The sequence below is a fragment of the Oncorhynchus nerka genome, unplaced genomic scaffold (assembly GCF_034236695.1).
Source record: "Oncorhynchus nerka isolate Pitt River unplaced genomic scaffold, Oner_Uvic_2.0 unplaced_scaffold_1001, whole genome shotgun sequence".
In the NCBI taxonomy this organism is placed as follows: domain Eukaryota; kingdom Metazoa; phylum Chordata; class Actinopteri; order Salmoniformes; family Salmonidae; genus Oncorhynchus; species Oncorhynchus nerka.
This window is the reverse complement of record NW_027040295.1, coordinates 202,488-224,349: the sequence shown is the minus strand read 5'-3', so window position 1 is coordinate 224,349 and position 21,862 is coordinate 202,488. Positions and strand designations below refer to the sequence as shown.

The following is a 21,862-nucleotide window of genomic DNA, read 5'->3' as shown; positions in this document are numbered from 1 at the left end:
CCTAGTCTACCCTCTCTCTCTCTCTCTCCCTACCCTCTCTCTCTCTCTTCCACCCTAGTCTACCCTCTCTCTCTCTCTCCTAGTCACCCTAGTCTACCCTCTCTCTCTCTTCCACCCTAGTCTACCCCTCTCTCTCTCTCTCCCACCCTAGTCTACCCTCTCTCTCTCTCCTAGTCACCCTAGTCTAGTCTACCCTCTCTCTCTCTCCCACCCTAGTCTACCCTCTCTCTCTCTCTCCCCCACCCTAGTCTACCTCCTCTCTCTCTCCCACCCTAGTCTACCCTCTCTCTCTCTCCCACCCTAGTCTACCCTCTCTCTCTCTCCCACCCTAGTCTACCCTCTCTCTCTCTCTCCCACCCTAGTCTACCCTCTCTCTCTCTTCCACCCTAGTCTCTCTCTCTCTCTCCCCCTAGTCTACCCTACCCTCTCTCTCTCTCCCACCCACCCTAGTCTACCCTCTCTCTCTCTCCCACCCTAGTCTCTCTTCACCCACCCTAGTCTACCCTCTCTCCTCTCTCTCTCTCCCACCCTAGTCTACCCTCTCTCTCTCTCTCCCACCCTAGTCTACCCCTCTCTCTCTCTCTCCCACCCTAGTCTCCCACCCTAGTCTCTCTCTCTCTCTCCCACCCTAGTCTACCCTCTCTCTCTCTCTCTTCCACCCTAGTCACCCCTCTCTCTCTCTCTCCCACCTAGTCTACCCTCTCTCTCTCTCCCACCCTTCCACCCTCTCTCTCTCTCACCCTAGTCTACCCTCTCTCTCTCTCTTCCACCCTAGTCTACCCTCTCTCTCTCTCCACCCTAGTCTACCCCTCTCTCTCTCCACTCTCTCTCTCCCACCCTAGTCTACCCTCTCTCTCTCTTCCACTCCTAGTCTACCCTCTCTCTCTCTCTTCCACCCTAGTCTACCCTCTCCTCTCTCTCTCTCCACCCTAGTCTACCTCCCTCTCTCTCCCACCCTAGTCTGACCCTCTCTCTCTCTCCTCTCTCCCACCCTAGTCTACCCTCTCTCTCTCTCCCACCCTAGTCTCCTCCCACCCTAGTCTACTCCTCTCTCTCTCTCTTCCACCCTAGTCTACCCTCTCTCTCTCTCTTCCACCCTAGTCACCCTCTCTCTCTCTCCCACCCTAGTCTACCCTCTCTCTCTCTCCCACCCTAGTCTACCCTCTCTCTCTCTCTCCCACCCTAGTCTACCTCTCTCTCTCTCTTCCACCCTAGTCTACTCTCTCTCTTCCACCCTAGTCTGCCCTCTCTCTCTCCACCTAGTCTACCACCCTAGTCTACCTCTCTCTCTCCACCCTAGTCTACCCTCTCTCTCTCTCTCCCACCCTAGTCTCTCTTCCAGTCTGCCCCTTCCCCTAGTCTACCTCTCTCTCTCTCTCCCACCCCACCCTAGTCTACCCTCTCCTCTCTCTCTCACCCACCCTAGCCCTCTCTCTCTCTCTCTCTCCCACCTCTCTCTCTCTCCCACCCTAGTCTACCCTCTCTCTCTCTCTCCCACCTAGTCTACCCTCTCTCTCTCTCCCACCCTAGTCTTCCACCCTAGTCTACCCTCTTTCTCTCTCCCACCCTAGTCTACCCTCTCTCTCTCTCTCCCACCCTAGTCTACTCTCTCTCTCTCTCTCTTCCACCCTAGTCTACCTCTCTCTCTCTCTCCCACCCTAGTCTACCTCTCTCTCTCTCTCTTCTCACCTAGTCTACTCCTCTCTCTCTCTCTTCCACCCTAGTCGACCCCACCCTCCCTTCCTTTTCTGTTGCAGATGTGAATGTTCTACTTTAACTCCTTCCTCTCTGTAGAAGCCAAGTCTTTTCAACTTATCCCCTTCTCTTTTTGCGGAAGTTTCTATTTTCTCCCTCCCCCTAGTGCTCTCTCTCTCCCACCTTTTTTTTTGCAGAAGCAAGTTCTGCCTCTACTGCTCCCTTCAGCCCTGTCTCTGTTTTTTTTGCAGAAGTTTTACTTATTTCTCTTTTTGGAAGTTTCATTTTCCCCTCACCCCTCCCTCCCTTCCTGCCCGCTCACCCCGGCCTCACCCCTCCCTCTGTTCCTCTTTTTGCGGAAGCAACTTTTTCTACCACCTCCTCGTCTACAGAAGTGTCTGTTCTCTCTCCGTCACTCTGTCGGTAGCTTTCGCGTCGACTGGCCAGAGTCCGCGAGCTGTTCTCTCCACTCATCTCTCCTTCCGTATCATCCCTCCATCTCAGGGTAAGTACAAGTTCTCTCGGGTGACCGGACATGTCCAGACATGTCTGGTTGGTTCTACTGATAAACAGACACAAGGCAGAAACCTTTATTTTTTTCTCACAACGCAAAACAATGAAAACTACGAGGAAAAGTTACCAAGATGACACGTTTTCAACGTTGTATAATGGAGGCAGGACTCGAACTTTCTAGCCCGAGCGCACACACTCTCACCGTCCAAGCACGCGCACTGTCGTGGCTGCAAGGGTCCGATCCCACTTCTGACACCAGTGTAATGAAACAGGCAGGGAAGCAGGACTCGAACCCTCGACCTTTCTAGCCCGAAAGTCCAGCGCGCGCTATAAGCGGCACAGTCGATATCCGCTCTTATAAACCCCCCAGGGTCGTTACAGTAGAGAGAGAGGGAGTACACACACTGTGCCATCACAGCAGCAAGATTTGTGACCTGTTGCCACGAGAAAAGGGCAACCAGTGAAGAACAAACACCATTGTAAATACAACCCATATTTATGCTTATTTATTTTACCTTGTGTCCTTTAACCATTTGTACATTGTTAAAACACTGTATATATATATATATATATAATATGACATTTGTAATGTTTTTATTGTTTTGAAACTTATGTATGTGTAATGTTTTCTGTTAATTTTTATTGTTTATTTCACTTTATATATTATCTACCTCACTTGCTTTGCCAATAAAGCCCTTGAATTGAATTGAATTGAGAGAGGCCGCAGCAGATAGAGGGGACGTGGTTCCAGCTGTAGAGCTGCAGTGACACCACTGTTCTGTGTGGAGTCAGACACGCCAGCTTTACGTTAGTCCGGGAACCATGGCAATGACAGTTGGTTAGCTAGCGTGTCGCTGCTGTTCTGTGTGGAGTCAGACACGCCAGCTTTACGTTAGTCCGGGAACCATGGCAATAACAGTTGGTTAGCTAGCGTGTCGCCGTTGTTCTGTGTGGAGTCAGACACGCCAGCTTTACGTTAGTCCGGGAACCATGGCAACATGCCTTATTTGAAGATGTAGCGGACAACTTTAAACAGACCGTTTCCTGTTGTTACAAGGCTACGTTGTGTTGATGTGTTATATACAGTGTGTGCGTTTGACTTGTATCATTCATTTCATGCCACAGGGGCTCAGTCCATCACGACCTGACTGTATCTCTCTCTGTCAGTCTCTCTCTCTCTGAAGTTTTCAGTTAGATGGTGATTTTATGACCAATTTAAAGTGTGTGTGACGTTGCAGTCTAGTGCAAATGTATTTATTATTTCAGTCTAACACAACCTAGACCTGACTGCATCTCTGACTCTCTGTCAGTCTCTCAATTCAATTCAAGGGCTTTATTGGCATGGGAAACATGTGTTAACATTGCCAAAGCATGTGAGGTAGATAATATATACAAGTGAATATATAAAGTGAAATAAACAATAAAAATGAACAGTAAACATTACACATACAGAAGTTTCAAAACAATAAAGACATCTCTCTCTCTGAAGTTTTCAGTTAGATGGTGATTTTATGACTAATTTAAAGTGTGTGTGATGTTTTTTTTCCCAACAGGAACTACAGAGGCCTCTCATTGGCTCATCTCACTTCCTGGTTCTGCATTGTCCCGATTTGGTTATGTCTTACCACAGCTTCTTGCTCGAGCCAATCAGCTGCCACTCCTGGAACAAGGACCGGACCCGTGAGTAGGACACTCTCTCTGATTGGTCAATAGGACTTCCTCACCTACAGAAGTAGAATCACTAGAGGAAACCCAACTCAGATGGTGTTGAACAGGAACTCACAAAGCTGAGTTGTAGTGAAGTTAATTTGATATTCATTACAGGTAGTATTGAAACACACCAAGAACTGAAATTGATCCAAGTTTAACAGAAAAAACAACAACAAAAAAACAGGCTTAAGTTGAGTGAGTCTGACGGGGGGCTGTGATTGGCTCCCATGTGGCTGGAGGTATTTCCTGTTGTAGTGAGAGGGCTGTGATTGGCTCCCATGTGGCTGGAGGTATTTCCTGTTGTAGTGAGAGGGCTGTGATTGGCTCCCATGTGGCTGGAGGTATTTCCTGTTGTAGCGAGAGGGCTGTGATTGGCTCCCATGTGGCTGGAGGTATTTCCTGTTGTAGTGAGAGGGCTGTGATTGGCTCCCATGTGGCTGGAGGTATTTCCTGTTGTAGTGAGAGGGCTGTGATTGGCTCCCATGTGGCTGGAGGTATTTCCTGTTGTAGTGAGAGGGCTGTGATTGGCTCCCATGTGGCTGGAGGTATTTCCTGTTGTAGCGAGAGGGCTGTGATTGGCTCCCATGTGGCTGGACGTATTTCCTGTTGTAGTGAGAGGGCTGTGATTGGCTCCCATGTGGCTGGAGGTATTTCCTGTTGTAGCGAGAGGGCTGCGATTGGCTCCCATGTGGCTGGAGGTATTTCCTGTTGTAGCGAGAGGGCTGTGATTGGCTCCCATGTGGCTGGAGGTATTTCCTGTTGTAGCGAGAGGGCTGTGATTGGCTCCCATGTGGCTGGACGTATTTCCTGTTGTAGCGAGAGGGCTGTGATTGGCTCCCATGTGGCTGGACGTATTTCCTGTTGTAGCGAGAGGGCTGTGATTGGCTCCCATGTGGCTGGAGGTATTTCCTGTTGTAGTGAGAGGGCTGTGATTGGCTCCCATGTGGCCGGAGGTATTTCCTGTTGTAGCGAGAGGGCTGTGATTGGCTCCCATGTGGCTGGAGGTATTTCCTGTTGTAGCGAGAGGGGTGGTGTTCTGGGTCTCTCAGAGAGAGACGTCTGTGTTCTACAGAGCTCAGGAAACTAACTCCATATTTGGGTTGTTTCGATCTGAGTCTTCGGTTTCTGCTCAAAATGGACGGTGGGTCTGGGCAGAGCACACAGACACACACACACACCACGTGCGCACAACCACAGTGTGTGAGTCATACAAACAGGAACAGGAGGTGAACTGGCGGTTTTCAATTCTGACACGAGAGAAACACACTGAGAGGCAGACAGACACGCTGAGAGAAACACTGAGAGGCAGACAGACACGCTGAGAGAAACACTGAGAGGCAGACAGACACGCTGAGAGAAACACTGAGAGGCAGACAGACACGCTGAGAGAAACACTGAGAGGCAGACACACGCTGAGAGGCAGACACACGCTGAGAGGCAGACACACGCTGAGAGGCAGACACACGCTGAGAGGCAGACACACGCTGAGAGGCAGACACACGCTGAGAGGCAGACACACGCTGAGAGGCAGACACACGCTGAGAGGCAGACACACGCTGAGAGGCAGACACACGCTGAGAGGCAGACACACGCTGAGAGGCAGACACACGCTGAGAGGCAGACACACGCTGAGAGGCAGACACACGCTGAGAGGCAGACAGACACACGCTGAGAGGCAGACAGACACACTGAGCTGAGAGGCAGACAGACACACTGAGCTGAGAGGCAGACAGACACACTGAGCTGAGAGGCAGACAGACACACTGAGCTGAGAGGCAGACAGACACGCTGAGAGGCAGACAGACACACACATAGATGTGAGAGGAGTGTGACCTTGCTTCCCACGCTATACTGTTGCAAACACACTCACACGAACCAACAGCCCTCTGAATATAGTGTGATCTCTCCCTATAGAGATTGATCTGATATATATATAGTATGATCTCTCCCCTATAGAGATTGATCTGATATATATATATATATATAGTATGATCTCTCCCTATAGAGATTGATCTGATATATATATATATATATATATATAGTATGATCTCTCCCCTATAGAGATTGCTCTGTGTCCCAACAACCATGATGTCCACATCTATAAGAAGGACGGGACCAAGTGGACCAAGATTCATGAACTGAAGGAGCACAACGGACAGGTCACAGGTGAGAGACACGTTATAGAGGCATTTATTAGAGAGTTCTTGTTTCTGGCCCTGTTCTCCCTAACTCTCTATGCCCCCCCCCCCTCCCATCTCTCCAGGTATAGAATGGGCTCCAGACAGTAACTCTATACCCCCTCCCTCCCCCTCCCATCCCTCCAGGTATAGACTGGGCTCCAGACAGTAACTCTATGCCCCCATCTCTCCAGGTATAGACTGGGCTCCAGACAGTAACTCTACGCCCCCCCCCATCTCTCCAGGTATAGAATGGGCTCCAGACAGTAACTCTATGCCCCCCCCTCCCTCCCATCTCTCCAGGTATAGAATGGGCTCCAGACAGTAACTCTATGCCCCCATCTCTCCAGGTATAGACTGGGCTCCAGACAGTAACTCTATGCCTCCCCTCCCATCTCTCCAGGTATAGACTGGGCTCCAGACAGTAACTCTATGCCCCCCCATCTCTCCAGGTATAGACTGGGCTCCAGACAGTAACTCTATGCCTCCCCTCCCATCTCTCCAGGTATAGACTGGGCTCCAGACAGTAACTCTATGCCCCCCCCCCATCTCTCCAGGTATAGACTGGGCTCCAGACAGTAACTCTATGCCCCCTCCCATCTCTCCAGGTATAGACTGGGCTCCAGACAGTAACTCTATGCCCCCTCCCTCCCATCTCTCCAGGTATAGACTGGGGCCAGACAGTAACTCTATGCCCCCCTCCCATCTCTCCAGGTATAGACTGGGCTCCAGACAGTAACTCTATGCCCCCCCCCATCTCTCCAGGTATAGACTGGGCTCCAGACAGTAACTCTATGCCCCCTCCCATCTCTCCAGGTATAGACTGGGCTCCAGACAGTAACTCTATGCCCCCTCCCATCCCTCCAGGTATAGACTGGGCTCCAGACAGTAACTCTATGCCCCCCTCCCATCCCTCCAGGTATAGACTGGGCTCCAGACAGTAACTCTATGCCCCCTCCCTCCCATCTCTCCAGGTATAGACTGGGGCCAGACAGTAACTCTATGCCCCCTCCCATCTCTCCAGGTATAGACTGGGCTCCAGACAGTAACTCTATGCCTCCCTCCCATCTCTCCAGGTATAGACTGGGCTCCAGACAGTAACTCTATGCCCCCATCCCATCTCTCCAGGTATAGACTGGGCTCCAGACAGTAACTCTATGCCCCCTCCCATCCCTCCAGGTATAGACTGGCCCAGACAGTAACTCTATGCCCCCCTCCCATCCCTCCAGGTATAGACTGGGCTCCAGACAGTAACTCTATGCCCCCCCCCCTCCCATCTCTCCAGGTATAGAATGGGCTCCAGACAGTAACTCTATGCCCCCCCATCTCTCCAGGTATAGACTGGGCTCCAGACAGTAACTCTATGCCCCCTCCCCTCCCATCTCTCCAGGTATAGACTGGGCTCCAGACAGTAACTCTATGCCCCCCCCCATCTCTCCAGGTATAGACTGGGCTCCAGACAGTAACTCTATGCCCCCCCTCCCATCTCTCCAGGTATAGACTGGGCTCCAGACAGTAACTCTATTCCCCCCTCCCATCTCTCCAGGTATAGACTGGGCTCCAGACAGTAACTCTATGCCCCCCCCTCCCTCCCCTCCCATCTCTCCAGGTATAGACTGGGCTCCAGACAGTAACTCTATGCCCCCCCCATCTCTCCAGGTATAGACTGGGCTCCAGACAGTAACTCTATGCCTCCCCCTCCCATCTCTCCAGGTATAGACTGCGCTCCAGACAGTAACTCTATGCCCCCCCCATCTCTCCAGGTATAGACTGGGCTCCAGACAGTAACTCTATGCCTCCCCCTCCCATCTCTCCAGGTATAGACTGGGCTCCAGACAGTAACTCTGCCCCCCCCCCATCTCTCCAGGTATAGACTGGGCTCCAGACAGTAACTCTATGCCCCCCTCCCATCTCTCCAGGTATAGACTGGGCTCCAGACAGTAACTCTATGCCCCCGCCCATCTCTCCAGGTATAGACTGGGCCCAGACAGTAACTCTATGCCCCCCCATCTCTCCAGGTATAGACTGGGCTCCAGACAGTAACTCTATGCCCCCCTCCCATCCCTCCAGGTATAGACTGGGCTCCAGACAGTAACTCTATTCCCCCCCCTCCCATCCCTCCAGGTATAGACTGGGCTCCAGACAGTAACTCTATGCCCCCATCCCATCTCTCCAGGTATAGAATGGGCTCCAGACAGTAACTCTATGCCCCCCCTCCCATCTCTCCAGGTATAGACTGGGCTCCAGACAGTAACTCTATGCCCCCCTCCCATCTCTCCAGGTATAGACTGGGTTCCAGACAGTAACTCTATGCCCCCCCATCTCTCCAGGTATAGACTGGGCTCCAGACAGTAACTCTATGCCCCCCTCCCATCTCTCCAGGTATAGACTGGGCTCCAGACAGTAACTCTATGCCCTCCCTCCCCTCCCATCTCTCCAGGTATAGACTGGGCTCCAGACAGTAACTCTATGCCCCCCTCCCATCTCTCCAGGTATAGACTGGGCTCCAGACAGTAACTCTATGCCCTCCCCCCAGGTATAGAATGGGCCCAGACAGTAACTCTATGCCCCCCCCATCTCTCCAGGTATAGACTGGGCTCCAGACAGTAACTCTATGCCCCCCCTCCCATCTCTCCAGGTATAGACTGGGCTCCAGACAGTAACTCTGCCCCCCAGGTATAGAATGGGCTCCAGACAGTAACTCTATGCCCCCCCCATCTCTCCAGGTATAGACTGGGCTCCAGACAGTAACTCTATGCCCCCCATCCCATCTCTCCAGGTATAGAATGGGCTCCAGACAGTAACTCTATGCCCCCTCCCCCCCTCCCATCTCTCCAGGTATAGACTGGGTTCCAGACAGTAACTCTATGCCCCCCCATCTCTCCAGGTATAGACTGGGCTCCAGACAGTAACTCTATGCCCCCCTCCCATCTCTCCAGGTATAGACTGGGCTCCAGACAGTAACTCTATGCCCCTCCCTCCCCTCCCATCCAGGTATAGACTGGGCCCAGACAGTAACTCTATGCCCCTCCCTCCCCCTCCCATCTCTCCAGGTATAGACTGGGCTCCAGACAGTAACTCTATGCCCCCCTCCCATCTCTCCAGGTATAGACTGGGCTCCAGACAGTAACTCTATGCCCCCCCAGGTATAGAATGGGCTCCAGACAGTAACTCTATGCCCCCCCCCATCTCTCCAGGTATAGACTGGGCTCCAGACAGTAACTCTATGCCCCCTCCCCTCCCATCTCTCCAGGTATAGACTGGGCTCCAGACAGTAACTCTATGCCCCCCCCAGGTATAGAATGGGCTCCAGACAGTAACTCTATGCCCCCATCTCTCCAGGTATAGACTGGGCTCCAGACAGTAACTCTATGCCCCCTCCCATCTCCCCAGGTATAGACTGGGCTCCAGACAGTAACTCTATGCCCCCCTCCCCCCTCCCATCTCTTCAGGTATAGACTGGGCTCCAGACAGTAACTCTATGCCCCCCCTCCCATCTCTCCAGGTATAGACTGGGCTCCAGACAGTAACTCTATGCCCCCCCCCCATCTCTCCAGGTATAGACTGGGCTCCAGACAGTAACTCTATGCCCCCCTCCCATCTCTCCAGGTATAGACTGGGCTCCAGACAGTAACCGTATCGTGACCTGTGGGACGGATCGTAACGCGTATGTCTGGTCTCTGAAGGGGAGGTGTGGAAGCCCACGCTGGTCATCCTCCGTATCAACCGGGCTGCTCGCTGTGTCAGCTGGTCTCCCAAGGAGAACAAGTTCGCTGTGGGCAGCGGGTCACGCCTCATATCCATCTGCTACTTTGAACAGGAGAACGACTGGTGAGGACTAGACAGGACTGGGTTGAACTATATCTGTTATAGAGAATGACTGGTGAGGACTAGACAGGACTGGGTTGAACTATATCTGTTATAGAGAATGACTGGTGAGGACTAGACAGGACTGGGTTGAACTATATCTGTTATAGAGAATGACTGGTGAGGACTAGACAGGGCTGGGTTGAACTATATCTGTTGTAGAGAATGACTGGTGAGGACTAGACAGGACTGGGTTTAACTATATCTGTTATAGAGAACAGAAGAATGACTGGTGAGGACTGGACAGGACTGGGTTGAACTATATCTGTTATAGAGAATGACTGGTGAGGACAAGACAGGACTGGGTTGAACTATATCTGTTATAGAGAACAGGAGAATGACTGGTGAGGACTAGACGGGACTGGGTTGAACTATATTTGTTATAGAGAACAGGAGAATGACTGGTGAGGACTAGACAGGACTGGGTTGAACTATATCTGTTATAGAGAACAGGAGAATGGCTGGTGAGGACTAGACAGGACTGGGTTGAACTATATCTGTTATAGAGAATGACTGGTGAGGACTAGACAGGACTGGGTTGAACTACATCTGTTATAGAGAACAGGAGAATGACTGGTGAGGACTAGATAGGACTGGGTTGAACTATATCTGTTATAGAGAACAGGAGAATGACTGGTGAGGACTAGACAGGACTGGGTTGAACTATATCTGTTATAGAGAATGACTGGTGAGGACTAGACAGGACTGGGTTGAACTATATATGTTATAGAGAATGACTGGTGAGGACTAGACAGGACTGGGTTGAACTATATATGTTATAGAGAATGACTGGTGAGGACTGGACAGGACTGGGTTGAACTATATATGTTATAGAGAATGACTGGTGAGGACTGGACAGGACTGGGTTGAACTATATCTGTTATAGAGAATGACTGGTGAGGACTGGACAGGACTGGGTTGAACTATATCTGTTATAGAGAACAGGAGAATGACTGGTGAGGACTAGACAGGACTGGGTTGAACTATATCAGTTATAGAGAACAGGAGAATGACTGGTGAGGACTAGACAGGACTGGGTTGAACTATATCTGTTATAGAGAACAGGAGAATGACTGGTGAGGACTAGACAGGACTGGGTTGAACTATATCTGTTATAGAGAACAGGAGAATGACTGGTGAGGACTAGACAGGAGAATGACTGGTGAGGACTGGGTTGAACTATATCTGTTATAGAGAACAGGAGAATGACTGGTGAGGACTGGACAGGACTGGGTTGAACTATATCTGTTATAGAGAATGACTGGTGAGGACTGGACAGGACTGGGTTGAACTATATCTGTTATAGAGAACAGGAGAATGACTGGTGAGGACTAGACAGGACTGGGTTGAACTATATCTGTTATAGAGAATGACTGGTGAGGACTAGACAGGACTGGGTTGAACTATATCTGTTATAGAGAATGACTGGTGAGGACTAGACAGGACTGGGTTGAACTATATCTGTTATAGAGAATGACTGGTGAGGACTAGACAGGACTGGGTTGAACTATATATGTTATAGAGAACAGGAGAATGACTGGTGAGGACTGGACAGGACTGGGTTGAACTATATCTGTTATAGAGAATGACTGGTGAGGACTGGACAGGACTGGGTTGAACTATATCTGTTATAGAGAACAGGAGAATGACTGGTGAGGACTAGACAGGACTGGGTTGAACTATATCTGTTATAGAGAATGACTGGTGAGGACTAGACAGGACTGGGTTGAACTATATCTGTTATAGAGAATGACTGGTGAGGACTAGACAGGACTGGGTTGAACTATATCTGTTATAGAGAACAGGAGAATGACTGGGTTTAACGATATAACTGTTTCAGTTTTGTTCCCTATGTAACAGGCTCTGTCCTCAACACCATCCTAGTCCCTGTCCTCAACACCATCCTAGTCCCTGTCCTCAACACCATCCTAGTCCCTGTCCTCAACACCATCCTAGTCCCTGTCCTCAACACCATCCTAGTCCCTGTCCTCAACACCATCCTAGTCCCTGTCCTCAATACCATCCTAGTCCCTGTCCTCAACACCATCCTAGTCCCTGTCCTCAACACCATCCTAGTCCCTGTCCTCAACACCATCCTAGTCCCTGTCCTCAACACCATCCCTCCAGTCCCTGTCCTCAACACCATCCTAGTCCCTGTCCTCAACACCATCCTAGTCCCTGTCCTCAACACCATCCTAGTCCCTGTCCTCAATACCATCCTAGTCCCTGTCCTCAATACCATCCTAGTCCCTGTCCTCAATACCATCCTAGTCCCTGTCCTCAATAACATCCTAGTCCCTGTCCTCCACCATCCTAGTCCCTGTCCTCAACACCATCCTAGTCCCTGTCCTCAACACCATCCTAGTCCCTGTCCTCAACACCATCCTAGTCCCTGTCCTCAACACCATCCTAGTCCCTGTCCTCAACACCATCCTAGTCCCTGTCCTCAATACCATCCTAGTTCCTGTCCTCAACACCATCCTTGTCCCTGTCCTCAACACCATCCTAGTCCCTGTCCTCAACACCATCCTAGTCCCTGTCCTCAACACCATCCTAGTCCCTGTCCTCAACACCATCCTAGTCCCTGTCCTCAACCCTGTCCTCAACACCATCCTAGTCCCTGTCCTCAACACCATCCTAGTCCCTGTCCTCAACACCATCCTAGTCCCTGTCCTCAACACCATCCTAGTCCCTGTCCTCAACACCATCCTAGTCCCTGTCCTCAACACCATCCTAGTCCCTGTCCTCAATACCATCCTAGTCCCTGTCCTCAATACCATCCTAGTCCCTGTCCTCAATACCACCCTAGTCCCTGTCCTCAACACCAACCACATCTCGACCGCGTTTCGACCACATCTCGACCGCGTTTCGACCACATCTCAACCGCGTTTCGACCACATCTCAACCGCGTTTCGACCACAACCGCGTTTCGACCACATCTCAACCGCGTTTCGACCACATCTCAGACCGCGTTTCGGCCATATCTCAACCGCGTTTCGACCATATCTCAACCACGTTTCGACCACATCTCAACCACGTTTCAACCCTGTTATTCCCAGGTGGGTCTGTAAGCACATCAAGAAGCCGATCCGTTCCACCGTCCTAAGTCTGGACTGGCATCCTAACAACGTGCTGCTGGCGGCTGGATCCTGTGACTTCAAATGCAGGTAGAGAGAGAGACTGTCAGAGACCATGTTTCAGCCTCATCAGTAGAGAGAGAGACCGTCAGAGACCATGTTTCAGCCTCGTCAGTAGAGAGAGAGAGAGACCATGTTTCAGCCTCATCAGTAGAGAGAGAGAGAGACCATGTTTCAGCCTCATCAGTAGAGAGAGAGAGACCGTCAGAGACCATGTTTCAGCCTCAGTAGAGAGAGACCGTCAGAGACCATGTTTCAGCCTCATCAGTAGAGAGAGACCATGTTTCAGCCTCATCAGTAGAGAGAGAGAGAGAGACCATGTTTCAGCCTCATAAGTAGAGAGAGAGAGAGACCGTCAGAGACCATGTTTCAGCCTCAGTAGAGAGAGACCGTCAGAGACCATGTTTCAGCCTCATCAGTAGAGAGAGAGAGACCATGTTTCAGCCTCATCAGTAGAGAGAGAGACCATGTTTCAGCCTCATCAGTAGAGAGAGAGACCATGTTTCAGCCTCATCAGTAGAGAGAGAGACCATGTTTCAGCCTCATCAGTAGAGAGAGAGACCATGTTTCAGCCTCATCAGTAGAGAGAGAGAGAGACCATGTTTCAGCCTCATCAGTAGAGAGAGACCAGAGCCTCATCAGAGACCATGTTTCAGCCTCATCAGTAGAGAGAGTCAGAGACCATGTTTCAGCCTCATCAGTAGAGAGTCAGAGACCATGTTTCAGCCTCATCAGTAGAGAGAGAGACCATGTTTCAGCCTCATCAGTAGAGAGAGAGACCATGTTTCAGCCTCATCAGTAGAGAGAGAGAGAGACCATGTTTCAGCCTCATCAGTAGAGAGAGACCATGTCAGAGACCATGTTTCAGCCTCATCAGAGAGAGAGACCATGTTTCAGCCTCATCAGTAGAGAGAGAGACCATGTTTCAGCCTCATCAGTAGAGAGAGAGAGAGACCGTCAGACCATGTTTCAGCCTCATCGGTAGAGAGAGAGGGAGACCATGTTTCAGCCTCATCGGTAGAGAGAGAGGGAGACCATGTTTCAGCCTCATCGGTAGAGAGAGAGGGAGACCATGTTTCAGCCTCATCGGTAGAGAGAGAGGGAGACCATGTTTCAGCCTCATCGGTAGAGAGAGAGGGAGACCATGTTTCAGCCTCATCAGTAGAGAGAGAGACCGTCGGAGACCATGTTTCAGCCTCATCAGTAGAGAGAGACAGACCGTCAGAGACCATGTTTCAGCCTCATCAGTAGAGAGAGAGAGACCGTCAGAGACCATGTTTCAGCCTCATCAGTAGAGAGAGAGACTGACCGTCAGAGACCATGTTTCAGCCTCCTCGGTAGAGAGAGAGACCGTCAGAGACCATGTTTCAGCCTCATCAGTAGAGAGAGAGACCGTCAGAGACCATGTTTCAGCCTCATCAGTAGAGAGAGAGACCGTCAGAGACCATGTTTCAGCCTCCTCGGTAGAGAGACCGTCAGAGACCATGTTTCAGCCTCATCAGTAGAGACAGACCGTCAGAGACCATGTTTCAGCCTCATCAGTAGACAGACCGTCAGAGACCATGTTTCAGCCTCATCAGTAGACAGACCGTCAGAGACCATGTTTCAGCCTCATCAGTAGAGAGAGACCGTCAGAGACCATGTTTCAGCCTCATCAGTAGAGAGACAGACCGTCAGAGACCATGTTTCAGCCTCATCAGTAGAGAGACAGACCGTCAGAGACCATGTTTCAGCCTCATCGGTAGAGAGAGAGACCGTCAGAGACCATGTTTCAGCCTCATCAGTAGAGAGACAGACCGTCAGAGACCATGTTTCAGCCTCATCAGTAGACAGACCGTCAGAGACCATGTTTCAGCCTCATCAGTAGAGAGAGACCGTCAGAGACCATGTTTCAGCCTCTTCAGTAGAGAGAGAGACCATGTTTCAGCCTCATCAGTAGAGAGAGACCGTCGGAGACCATGTTTCAGCCTCCTCAGTAGAGAGAGACAGACCGTCAGAGACCATGTTTCAGCCTCATCATTAGAGAGAGAGACCATGCTTCAGCCTCATCAGTAGAGAGACAGACCGTCAGAGACCATGCTTCAGCCTCATCAGTAGAGAGACAGACCGTCAGAGACCATGCTTCAGCCTCATCAGTAGAGAGACAGACCGTCAGAGACCATGTTTCAGCCTCATCAGTAGAGAGAGACCGTCAGAGACCATGTTTCAGCCTCATCAGTAGAGAGAGAGACCGTCAGAGACCATGTTTCAGCCTCATCAGTAGAGAGAGAGACCATGTTTCAGCCTCATCAGTAGAGAGAGACCATGTTTCAGCCTCATCAGTAGAGAGAGAGACCATGTTTCAGCCTCATCAGTAGAGAGAGAGACCATGTTTCAGCCTCATCAGTAGAGAGAGAGACCATGTTTCAGCCTCACCAGTAGAGAGAGAGACCATGTTTCAGCCTCATCAGTAGAGAGCGAGAACACGTTTCAGCCTCATCAGTAGAGAGAGACCATGTTTCAGCCTCATCAGTAGAGAGACCGTCAGAGACCATGTTTCAGCCTCATCAGTAGAGAGACCATGTTTCAGCCTCATCAGTAGAGAGACCATGTTTCAGCCTCATCAGTAGAGAGAGACCATGTTTCAGCCTCATCAGTAGAGACCATGTTTCAGCCTCATCATTAGAGAGAGAGACCATGTTTCAGCCTCATCAGTAGAGAGAGAGACCATGTTTCAGCCTCATCAGTAGAGAGAGACCATGTTTCAGCCTCATCAGTAGAGAGAGAGACCGTCAGAGACCATGTTTCAGCCTCCTCGGTAGAGAGAGAGACCGTCAGAGACCATGTTTCAGCCTCCTCGGTAGAGAGAGAGACCGTCAGAGACCATGTTTCAGCCTCATCAGTAGAGAGAGAGACCGTCAGAGACCATGTTTCAGCCTCATCAGTAGAGAGAGAGACCATGTTTCAGCCTCATCAGTAGAGAGAGAGACCATGTTTCAGCCTCATCAGTAGAGAGAGAGACCATGTTTCAGCCTCATCAGTAGAGAGAGAGAGACCGTCAGAGACCATGTTTCAGCCTCATCAGTAGAGAGAGAGACCGTCAGAGACCATGTTTCAGCCTCATCAGTAGAGAGAGAGACCGTCAGAGACCATGTTTCAGCCTCATCAGTAGAGAGAGAGACCGTCAGAGACCATGCTTCAGCCTCATCAGTAGAGAGACCGTCAGAGACCATGTTTCAGCCTCATCAGTAGAGAGAGAGAGACCGTCAGAGACCATGTTTCAGCCTCATCAGTAGAGAGAGAGACCATGTTTCAGCCTCATCAGTAGAGAGAGAGACCATGTTTCAGCCTCATCAGTAGAGAGAGAGAGACCGTCAGAGACCATGTTTCAGCCTCATCAGTAGAGAGAGAGACCATGTTTCAGCCTCATCAGTAGAGAGAGAGACCATGTTTCAGCCTCATCAGTAGAGAGAGAGAGACCGTCAGAGACCATGTTTCAGCCTCATCAGTAGAGAGAGAGACCATGTTTCAGCCTCATCAGTAGAGAGAGAGACCGTCAGAGACCATGTTTCTCTACTGAATTCTCTTCCCTCTCCCCCTTAATATATTACCCCCCTCTCTCTCTCCCCCAGGGTTTTCTCAGCCTACATCAAGGAGGTAGAGGAGAAGCCCGGACCCACAGTGTGGGGGTCCAAGATGCCATTTGGAGAGGTGCTGTTTGAGTCTGGGCCCTCAGGGGTGTCAGGGGGGGCTGGAGATGGGGCAGGAGGGGGATGGGTCCACGGGGTCTGTTTCTCCCACAGCGGGAACCGCCTGGCCTGGACGTCACATGACTCGACTGTGGCGATCGCAGAGGGAGGCAAGACCAGCACGTAAGGAGAGAGAACACTGATCTGTGTGTATTCTGGTATCAGTAGAGGGAGGCAAGACCAGCACGTAAGGAGAGAGAACACTGATCTGTGTGTATTCTAGGATCAGCAGTCTGATCTCTCTGTGTGTATTCTAGGATCAGCAGTCTGATCTCTGTGTGTATTCTGATCTCTCTGTGTGTATTCTAGGATCAGCAATCTGATCTCTGTGTGTATTCTAGGATCAGCAGTCTGATTTCTCTGTGTTTTCTAGGATCAGCAGTCTGATCTCTGTGTGTTTTCTAGGATCAGCAGTCTGATCTCTGTGTGTATTCTAGGATCAGCAGTCTGAGCTCTGAGACCCTTCCTCTGCTGTGTGTCAGCTTTATCACTGAGAACAGCCTGGTGGCCGCTGTGAGTACACACACACACACACACACACACACACACTTCCCCTCTCTCTCTCTCTCCTGTGTGTGTCTCTCTCTCTCTCCTGTGTCTGTCTCACTGTGTCTCTCTCTCTCTCTCTCCTGTGTCTGTCTCACTCAGCTCTTCTCCTGTGTGTCTGTCTCACTGTGTCTCTCTCCTCTCTCTCTCTCCTGTGTGTCTCTCACTTCTCTCTCTCTCTCCTGTGTCTGTCTTTCTCTCTCTCCTGTGTGTCTCTCTCTCTCTCTCTCTCTTCTCCTGTGTCTCTCTCTCCTGTGTGTCTCTCTCTCTCCTGTGTGTCTCTGTCTCTCTCTCCTGTGTCTGTCTCTCTCTCTCTCTCCTGTGTCTGTCTCACTTTCTCTCCACTCCTGTGTCTCTCTCTCTCTCTCTCCTGTGTCTGTCTCACTGTGTGTCTCTCCTCTCTCTCGTGTGTCTGTCTCACTGTGTGTCTCTCCTCTCTCCTGTGTCTGTCTCACTGTGTGTCTGTCTCCTCTCTCTCCTGTCTGTCTCACTGTGCCTCCTCTCTCTCCTGTCTGTCTCACTGTGCCTCCTCTCTCTCCTGTCTGTCTCACTGTGCCTCCTCTCTCTCCTGTGTCTGTCTCACTGTGCCTCCTCTCTCTCCTGTGTCTGTCTCACTGTGCCTCCTCTCTCTCCTCTCTCCTGTGTCTGTCTCACTGTGTGTCTCTCTCTCCTCTCTCCTGTGTCTGTCTCACTGTGTGTCTCTCTCTCCTCTCTCTCCTGTGTCTGTCTCACTGTGTGTCTCTCTCTCCTGTGTCTGTCTCACTGTGTGTCTCTCTCTCCTCTCTCTCCTGTGTCTGTCTCCACTGTGTGTCTCTCTCCTCTCTCTCCTGTGTCTGTCTCACTGTGTGTCTCTCCTCTCTCTCCTGTGTCTCTCTCTCCTCTCTCTCCTGTGTCTCTCACTGTGTGTCTCTCTCTCCTCTCTCTCCTGTGTCTGTCTCACTGTGTGTCTCTCCTCTCTCTCCTGTGTCTGTTTCACTGTGTGTCTCTCCTCTCTCTCCTGTGTCTGTTTCACTGTGTGTCTCTCCTCTCTCTCCTGTGTCTGTCTCACTGTGTCTCTCCTCTCTAGGGTCATGACTGCTACCCGGTGCTGTTTGTGTATGACGGTACTAAGGGCTCAGTAACGTTCGGAGGGAAGCTGGACGTTCCCAAGCAGACGTCTCAGAGAGGGATCAGCGCCAGGGAACGCTTCCAGAACCTTGACCGCCGAGCCACCTCGTCTGAGACCACCGAGCAGGGCCTGGAGAGTCTGCACAAGAACAGCATCAGGTGGGGGTGTATCTGTCTATTTCTGGGGTTGTAATGACTGTGTGTCTGTGTGTATTTCTGGGGTCGTAATGACTGTGTGTGTGTGTGTGTGTGTCTGGGGTCGTAGTGTGTGTGTGTGTCTGGGGTCGTAGTGTGTGTGTGTTAACTGTCTCTTTGTATCCCAGTCAGATCTCTGTGTTGGAGGGAGGGAAGAGCAAATGTTCCACGTTCTGTACCACTGGGATGGACGGAGGAATGGTCACATGGGACGTCAAGGTACACACACACTACACACTACACACACACTACACACACACACGTTACTGTACCACTGGGATGGACGGAGGAATGGTCACATGGGACGTCAAGGTATACACACACTACACTACACACACACTACACTACACACACTACACACACACACTACACTACACACACACTACACTACACACACACACTACACACACACACTACACAGTCTGACACGTTACTGTACCACTGGGATGGACGGAGGAATGGTCACATGGGACGTCAAGGTACACACACACACACACACACACACACACACACACACACACACACACTACACACACACTACACACACACTACACACACACACTACACAGTCTGACACGTTACTGTACCACTGGGATGGACGGAGGAATGGTCACATGGGACGTCAAGGTACACACACACTACACACACTACACACACTACACACACTACACACACACTACACTACACACTACACACACACTACACACACACTACACAGTCTGACACGTTACTGTACCACTGGGATGGACGGAGGAATGGTCACATGGGACGTCAAGGTACACACACACTACACACTACACTACACACACACTGCACACTACACACACACTACACACACTACACTACACACACACACACACTACACTACACACACTACACACTACACACTACACACACACTACACACACTACACTACACACACACTACACACACTACACTACACACACACTACACACACACACTACACAGTCTGACACGTTACTGTACCACTGGGATGGACGGAGGAATGGTCACATGGGACGTCAAGGTACACACACACTACACACTACACACACACTACACACACACAGTCTGACACGTTACTGTAGTTGTGCCTTGTCACCGTCGTCATGACATCTGGAATAGTTGTGCAGTGAGCCATGAAGAGATGATGTCTAAATATCATCTTCTACTGTTCCCAGAGTCTGGAGTCTGCTCTGAAGGATCTCAAGATAGTCTGATACCATGACCCTCAGCCGACCAGCCAACCAGCCGGGATATGAAGAAATCTCACCTCTTTGCCTTTCTGCTTCTCTGCGTCTTTCTGTCTCAGCTGCTGCTGGAGACATCTCCTTTCTGTCTGTCTCTGTTGAGCATCTGCTCGAAGCACGGCAGCCATGACAACGACGTCTGCGTTCCACATGGCACCCTGTTCTTTTATATAGTAGACCAGGACCCATAGGACACCATTTGAGACACATCTTGGTTTTTGTTTTTATCTTCTTTGTTTTAGAATCCAGGAAATGCGTTGTTCTGTTCTGTCAGGTGTTCTATTCTGATAGTTGACGGAACAGAACAACGCATTTCCTGGATTCTAAAACATCTTCTTTTGTTTTAGAATCCAGAATCCAGGAAATGCTTTGTGAGCGACGTTGTTCTGTTCTGTCAGGTGTTCTGTTCTGATAGTTGTACCTGGACATACAGCTGTGTTCTTAACATACGGCACGATTCACTTTGGCTTCTGGAATTAGTTTACTTGGGTTTTAGTTGTGATGTTCACACATGACTTTGTTGGATTTACAGCACAGGACCAAGAAGAAAATAATTATATCTAAACTTGAGATTTTTCACTTCAAATAAAAAAAATAAAAAAAAAATCGAATGGACTAACCCTTACAAAAAAAAGATGACCGTTTTTGATACTGCAGTTAAAGTGCAGTTTAAGTGCAGTCAGTGCAGTTTAAGTGCAGTCAGTGCAGTCGACGGTGGTATTTTGGACGTAGTAATTTCAGAATAACTGCAGTTAAACTGCACGCTGACCGCATAATTTTTTTTCATAACGGGAAATGATTCTGAATTGTAATTAATTTGGTTGGAGGCAGGTGATTTAGTTTACTGTGTGAAGTATTATATCTGTGGTAAGTTGCAGGTGCCTACAGGGTTAAAACAAAACAAAAAGCCATTCAACCAGTTTTGAAAAGTGGAAACAGGACATTCTGCTCCGATGAACTCCGTTATCAAGTGTCGATGTATTAGAGCGCAGCTGTTCGCTAAAGGACTTATTATAGTAGGACGCGTCAGAGTGGAAGGCTACAGCAGGTATATAATCACGAAGAAAAGCCAAGCAGCGGTACCTGTTAAATGCTTATGCTGGTCATAATATGCATTTTAATAAATGATTTACAATCATAGACGGTGTGTGTGTCTGTGTTTGATAAGACTGATCTGACGTCAACTAGTAACTGTTATGAAAATGTGGTCGAGACACGCCGAGTTTCAGACCGCAGTTTTTATATAAACGTTTCACGTTGATCATTCAGACACTTAAATTCAGTTTTCTTGTTTTGTTCAGGTGTCGGACTCGCGCCATCTAGCGGGCCACATTCAGTACGTAGATTAAACGACCAAAAGTCTTGGTTATAGATGTTGAGTTCAAGCTTTGCTGGACGTGTTTTTTAATGTTAAATATTACGACACATGATGATGTTGACAGAAATTCCGACTTGCTGCTGTATCAGTTTTGTTCTAGAAAATAAAGAGAAAGAACCAACTATTCTCCAACCCGGTATCTCTGGCAGTTTAAAACAACATCATGACTTGGTTCCAGATTGAGCCGTTCCCGAATCCGGTAAAAAAAAAAAAAAATAATAATAATAATAATAATGAAAGAAAAAAAAATAGTTTTTTAAAAATTATTATTTTTTCTTCCGCGACGCAGGAAGACTGTTTTCCCTAGAAACCGTTTACATCGTTCGCACTTCCGGGTGTTGCCTGCTCTGAATCACGCGCATTATCGTCGCTGCAGCACCTTCGGCATCCCGGATACTCACCATTCGGTGAACACCAGCAGCATCAGGTTTAGATGTCTTTTAGATATCTAGTAGCATCAAGACAGGACGGTCGAGATAAAGCGCTGCTGAAACACACAACTCTGAAGACATATTTTGTATCGTTACACCCACGTCTCTCTACTGTTGCTTTTTTCCCC

The 21,862-nt window shown here is 49.8% G+C and overlaps 1 protein-coding gene across 1 annotated transcript; it reads left to right on the top strand.

Annotated features, from left to right (window-relative positions):
- The first annotated feature begins 2,059 nt into the window (after positions 1 to 2,059).
- LOC115123482 (actin-related protein 2/3 complex subunit 1B-like) lies at positions 2,060 to 21,065 on the top strand. The gene is given in 11 exon segments (XM_065016392.1): positions 2,060 to 2,200; positions 3,762 to 3,888; positions 5,980 to 6,084; positions 9,705 to 9,782; positions 9,785 to 9,926; positions 13,022 to 13,129; positions 16,711 to 16,950; positions 17,265 to 17,340; positions 18,440 to 18,639; positions 18,804 to 18,894; positions 19,857 to 21,065. Coding segments are annotated over 10 exon segments (1,143 nt in total). The 5' UTR covers positions 2,060 to 2,200; positions 3,762 to 3,824; the 3' UTR covers positions 19,896 to 21,065.
- The last annotated feature ends 797 nt before the right edge of the window (positions 21,066 to 21,862 follow it).